Source organism: Nothobranchius furzeri, chromosome 19 (assembly GCF_043380555.1).
Source record: "Nothobranchius furzeri strain GRZ-AD chromosome 19, NfurGRZ-RIMD1, whole genome shotgun sequence".
Lineage (NCBI taxonomy): Eukaryota > Metazoa > Chordata > Actinopteri > Cyprinodontiformes > Nothobranchiidae > Nothobranchius > Nothobranchius furzeri.
The window spans coordinates 5,899,036-5,905,295 of NC_091759.1; the positions used below are offsets into that span (position 1 = coordinate 5,899,036).

At 44.4% G+C, this 6,260-nt stretch overlaps 1 protein-coding gene and 1 long non-coding RNA gene across 3 annotated transcripts; both read right to left on the reverse strand.

The window, feature by feature from the left end:
- Positions 1 to 1,203: 1,203 nt before the first annotated feature.
- LOC129164581 (spectrin alpha chain, non-erythrocytic 1-like) lies at positions 1,204 to 2,798 on the reverse strand. 2 transcript variants are annotated; one of them, XM_054745107.2, is made up of 6 exons: positions 2,565 to 2,798; positions 2,049 to 2,141; positions 1,834 to 1,938; positions 1,729 to 1,761; positions 1,613 to 1,648; positions 1,204 to 1,404 (listed from the first exon to the last, which is right to left on the reverse strand). In XM_054745107.2, the coding sequence occupies exons 2-6, from the start codon at positions 2,112 to 2,114 to the stop codon at positions 1,327 to 1,329; spliced, it is 318 nt and encodes a 105-aa protein (XP_054601082.1). In that variant the 5' UTR covers positions 2,115 to 2,141; positions 2,565 to 2,798; the 3' UTR covers positions 1,204 to 1,326. The 2 variants fall into 2 exon arrangements, with proteins under 2 accessions (XP_054601082.1, XP_054601080.1); XM_054745105.2 differs by having other exon boundaries at positions 1,304 to 1,404; positions 1,613 to 1,761.
- Positions 2,799 to 2,850: 52 nt separating this feature from the next.
- LOC139064270 (uncharacterized) lies at positions 2,851 to 5,438 on the reverse strand. Its single transcript, XR_011517337.1, has 3 exons — positions 5,327 to 5,438; positions 3,551 to 3,653; positions 2,851 to 2,975 (listed from the first exon to the last, which is right to left on the reverse strand). It is a non-coding gene; the product is annotated as an uncharacterized lncRNA (long non-coding RNA).
- Between the last annotated feature and the right edge of the window lie 822 nt (positions 5,439 to 6,260).

Sequence of the window (6,260 nt, forward strand, 5' to 3'; positions counted from 1 at the left end):
GGACATTTTAATATCTTTCTTACAAAATCTGAGACCAAGCGTTTCACATTGCAACACAAGCACCGGTAACCATAACAGAATGAACAGCCAGCAGAGGAGAGGATGGCGGTGTTTCAAACCCTCCCGGCCGGCGTGTAGAGCTCATTCCTGGGCTGGAGCCGGCCCTCAGCACCCCGCCACAGGCACAGGCTCTAACAGATGCTGGCGGTGTTTCATATATTTCCAAAACGTAATACTTGTTTGTATCTTGTACAGCCAAGTAGCCTTTATTCTGGACTCAGTACAATTTACCAAAAGTAAAGAGACATTATACAGATGAAGTAAGCACAAGATAACTTACTGGAAGACACAGAGCTATCATCAGAACTAGAACAAGAGAGCCTGATAACAGTCATGTGAAAATAACAGTTAAAAAGTATGTATGTATTATAGAAATAAAAATATATTAGAATTAGTGTAACTCACTGTGATCCAAACAAATCAGCCATAGCTGATTAGTAAATATGACATGAGGTTTGGGAGTTTTTAAGTTTCATTCTTTTATTACATTTTTTTCTTAGATCTATTAAAAGGTCACCATGGCAGCCTGTGTGTCAATGTCAGCTACACAAAGCAGCAAGTGTAAGTACCAAGTACTTGTCTTGACCACTTCATGAATGGTTTTGTACTTTAAACAGCTAGGCCAAACCTGTTATTTTTTCCTCCATAGCCATTTGGATCATTGGAGACAGCTGAGTGAGGCGTGGTGCCCAGAGAGCTGCAGAGACAACCTTGGCCTCCCTGACGTCTGTGTCTCTTGGTTTGGTTGGGGCGGACCATCGACATACATACATGTGCCGACACTTTGCGCCCTGTTTTATAAACTGTAGTGTTAAAAATAAATGTTTTTGCTCAATTACTGGAATTTCTTTGGTTAAGACAAAAGTGAGGAATAATCATTTACAAGTTATTTGTACAACAGGCCCATTTTAAATCCCAACAGTTTCTTAGCAGACAATAGAAATGTGTTCTTTACTAACTTTACTTGGTTTGAAAATCTTACTAAGATAAACTTGAGTGCCGTATTGCAAAACCCAATCATACTTGTTATGTAAACATTAGCTTTGTAGATATTTTTTACAGATATATATTTGTGTGCAACAAAAACCAAACTTAAATAATTTGTCATTCTTTATTGAAAAACAACAAAATACAGTTATACAGAAGTGTGGGAAAATGATAATGTGAAAGTATTGCACTATAAATGAAGTGAGATGAGATGAAGGTGAGATGAAGGTGGACGCCAGCGGGCTGGACGCCGGACGAGGAAACCTGGAGACGGATCGCTCAGACAGGAAGGGAAGAGCTTCCTCTTACCTTGATGGAATTAAAGTTAGCCGTCGTCTGAACGCCCAACCGTACGGTCTGAGGTCAAAGGTCACAGGAAACACACACCAGTCAGCAGTCATACAGATGCATAAAGATAATTGTAGCCATGGCAACCAGCTGACATGTCCCCACTTTCACCAGCACCTGGTGCCTGCCGGGTCACCTGAATTCCTGTGTGATGTCAGCACGGTCGGCCGTGACTGCTGCCATCAGAGGTGACCTCTGATCAGCTGAATGAACTCACCTTCCAGGGTGACGCCGTGTTAGAGTCGGCTTCATCCTGTAAACAAACAAACAAACAAATGAGTGGTAACATAAACACCACGTCTGGTTCTGGTGGAGGCGGAGGACAACATGCACCTTTCCAGGAGCAGAACCCAGATGTTCTTGTTGCTACAAACAGAGACGAGCAGAGTTAAACCAGGAAGTGAGAGGGACCAGCTGCTGCAGACAGGTGACGCTCACCTGAGCCTGAACCATAGGAGCCTCCTCAGCCATCAGACCTTCTGACTCCAGTTCAGATGCCACCTTGTTGATGTCCCTCAGGCGGGACTCGTTGGCCTTCAGGTCCTGCAGGACAAAAGCACCTGCTGATTACCTTGTTGCTGTCGGGTTAACAGGTCTGGTGTTAGAACGTGGTGGATAAGAATGTTCTGACGGGCCGAGGGTTCTGAACTCACCCTGCAGGACTGGGCCTGCTCCTTCAGGGCCTGGATGCTGCTGCCGTAAGCCGACAGGTCCGACATCAGGGCCTCGTGCTTCTTCAGGAGAGCCTGTGGAGCAGAACATCAGAACCTTCAGCTCGTCTGACACAAGTGGAGCTTTCTCGCAGCGATGGTCCAATCGGATCCGCCACCGTAAAACAAACCCTGCTCAGTTCACCGCAGACGTAGCTCTGCGGGTGTTTAGTGGAAAAGCGTGAGCCTTCTGCCGGCTGCCACGTGTCATGGCTGCTCTGCAGCGGGAACACACATCACAGCTTGTAAACCGTTTGAAATAAGAGCGACGGGAACACGTTTGTCATCACTTCCTGTGCAAGGCCAGCACTTCTACCCCTAACCCATGAGACGCTCAAACGAGCAACGACGTCTGGTAGACAACCGAAGGAAATGACAAATACAGAAACACTAATTATGAAGGACTGGAAAGAGAGCAAAGAAAAGCGATTGGAGTTTCTCAGGAAGGGACTTCCATACCTCGGCCAAGTCCTCGTCTTTCCCTTAGTCTGGACTTCCAACGATGGGCTCCTTCTCCCTCATCCAGGACTCGGCCTCATTAGCATCCGCAAAGTACTGCTGGGCCTGCAGAGAGTCCTCCAGGTCCTGCCTCCTCTGGGACGCCTTGGCCTTCAGCGTGTCCCAACGTCCATGAAGCTCCCACAGTTTAGTCTTCACTTCCTCACCAGCGAAGTGACCTGGACCCAAAAAAAGTGAGCCAGAACCTGCAGACACCTCAGAAACATGTCAGGACCAGACCTGCTCTACCTTCCTCCACCATGGTCTCTCCTTTCTGGGTGACAGCCTTGATGCGAGGTTCATGACCTGTGATCTCAGCCTGCAGAGCCTGGTGCTTCTTCAGCAGGTTCTGGACACCAATCAGGTCCTTCCCTGAGGACACATGTTAGAGTTCAGCATTATGCAGTAGACAGACCAGTTTAACCCAGGGGTTTCTTTCTTCTACAATCTGCTCTTTAACTGTATTATTTCCTGCTATTTCAGCTGTTAACTTTATTTTTTCTCTAAGTGTTTTTCTCCCCAGAAGAAGCTACAATGACGTTCTGCTGAGCTGTGGTGGCCTCATGGAGGGGGCCATCGGCTAGCACACTGCTGCTAACCACTTAAACATTCTCCCTCTCCTGATAGTAACATTTTACTTTCTTTGATGTTGGATGTGCTACTACTAGTTTACCCGTTTAATTATAGATTCACTAGGATAAATACAATAAAGTTTATCTCTCGCCAAATAGAATATTTACTGTGGCGAGCCCGTGAAGAGGTGTAGGAGAATGCGACAAATTTGTCTGTTAAAAAGTCTGTTATGTACAAAAAACACAATATCATCACACTATTTTGGACCGATACATGACGGTCAGGTCCGGCTTGGGGAGAAAATATGACACGTCTTTCAGGATGGACTTCATCTTTGGTAGCTGGCAAAGCCGGGAAAAGCAGGATCTAACCACCTGGCTAATGTGGGAGTCCATCCGCATCTCTGGGTCCAAAACCACCCCCAGGTTAGTGATGGTTGGCTTCACTAAGCTGCAAAAACAGGGTTGCAGGACAGGACTAACTGCAGTGGGAGAGGGAGGAACAAATATTCCAGTTATAAATATTAAATATTTGAACAAATAGATATTTGTTAAAAGGAAGAAACTGATGATGACTTTAAGATTAGAGGAATGTTCTAGAACGGGTCTGGAACCAACGATGGCCCTTTGGATCAAATTTGGATTAAAAAAAAATAGCTCATGATTTTATTTATGGATGGAATAAAAATACAGGTTGTAAGCATCTTCTCAGTATCTTCATGTTGCACGACTTTCCACAGCAGAAGGACACAAAAACTGCCAGAATTATGATAAGAAAGATTTACGTTTTAATCTCAGAATCCCAACTTTTCCCAGAATCTTCACATTATTCTATGAATTCAGAGAAAATATACATTTTTCAGAGGTCTCGCTCCCCTGTTGTGGATATTTCTCAAAATTCAACCATTTTTTTCTATTCAAAAGCTTTAGTAAGAGTTTGGACTCTAAACAAGTTTTACTTTGCAGACTGCTTGTCTACACCTTCATCAGATCTGCTCATAATAAAACATTTGGGTTATATTTAATGCCCAGGAAGATGCTCTTCCTGGGCATTAAGTTATCAAAAACAGATAAAAGTATTTTTTACCATAATTTTAACTGCTATCAGCTGATAAAAATAATAAAAAACAGCTTGATCATTAAAGGGGTGTAAGTGAAACCGCGCGGATCACACAAACCATCATGCTGTCTATAGGACTTTGAAAATATATAGTTTAATTACAGTTTGATTTATTTGACATCTGTATAATGTTTATTATTTTGTTTGTTCCCCCTAAATGCCTAACGTTTTAGTTTTACATGAATATTAGTCATTCATCACAATAAATAAAGTTACACATTTTAAATTTTAATAGGGGAAGACTGCAGGAGGGAGCGGTAAAATACAGAAATCCCCAGCAAAAACAAGAAACTTTACGAGTCTGATGAAACCCGCTGGAGTTCCTTCAGCAGGCCTGGTGGCAGCTACAACGACCCAGTGGCTGTGCTTGGTCAATGTTATCGAGCTCAGTCCGGCTCGGCCGTGAACGAGCCGAGGCGACATCCTGCTCTGCTTAAGAAGAGGTGTTATTTTCCGCTTCAGAAGAAGCGTCCGTGTTTTACGCTTTCTCAGAGACTTGTCACGTTGCTAAGTTGTTAGCGCCGCGCGCTAACACGTCAATAGTGCAGCATAGCCTGCTCGAGGTTTTAAGGGTTCAGATGAAAACACCCTACCACTCAGGCTGCTTACACATCGATATTAAGTTGTCGCTGTTGCGCTCACGCCGTAATACAGTATTAGATGCGGTTAAAGTCAGACATGAAAAACTCCACGAGCGGTCAGACCGCGCAGCAGCTAGGCGCAGCAAGTAGGCGCCGGATCGGTCAGGCTGCCCGGCCTGACCGCTGGGGATTACCAGATGGAAGAATGGACACAGAAGTCTCCCTCTTAGCGCTCCGTCATATTTCAACCCATTTTTATCTTAAATGCACTGGGTTTTACCCTATTACCCATCTAAATATGCCCTATTAATTATTTTACCGTATTTTCCATTTAAATTTCATGGTTAAACAGTACATGCTACATGTTAAACTGATAGTTAGCTAGCTACTTCGGTAAACTCAGCTAGTTTAAAGGTGGCAGTGACATAAAATACGAATATAGATTTTAACTTAACGAAAAAAATGAAGTGGAGACTCCTTGGACGCTCTATTAGTGCAATTAATACCACAGCAAGTCATTTTGTCCAACAATTGCACCAATAATATCCAAAGAAGAATACACAAACACAGAGACTCAAAATGCCGGAGCAGTTTCCAAGCCAGACCGAGGCTGTACTGAGGCCTTTCCACGGAGCTAGCTCTGTGGTCACGTGGGTCTGAGGCGGCGGTCACGTGTGTCGGATGCTCATTAATTATACAGAATTTTAGGCTTTCAATACACTTAAACAGAAGAGTGAGAAAAAAATTCACCCCCCTCAGAGTTGTCATGAGTATAAACTAGATAATTTAGACAAAAAACATGTTTTGGTACCAGGCTGTAAACATGTTTATTTCTGCTGTGAAATCGGCATTTTTAACATGGGAGTCAATGAGGATTTGCTCGCTTCTGGCACCAGCCCCCAGCGGATGAGGGTGGAACTGCAATTTTTCTTACTTCCGGGATGGGACCATTTTTAGAGCGGCATTGTGGGGGCTTGGGCTCCACGCAAGATCTCATCCCGTCGGGTCAAAATGATCATGAGAACGGTGAGCAAGAATCCCAGAACCACATGGGGGGACCTGGTGAATGACCTGCAGAGAGCTGGGACCACAGTAACAAAGGTCACCATCAGTAACACACTACAACGGCAGGGAATCAAATCCTGCAGTGCCAGACGTGTTCCGCTGCTGAAGCCAGTGCATGTCCAGGCCCGTCTGAAGTTTGCCAGAGAGCACATGGATGATACAGCAGAGGATTGGGAGAATGTGGTCAGATGAAACCAAAGTAGAACTTTTTGGTATAAACTACTCAACTCGTCGTGTTTGGAGGAAGAAGAATACTGAGTTGCATCCCAAAAACACCATACCTACTGTGAAGCATGGGGGTGGGAACATCATGCTTTGG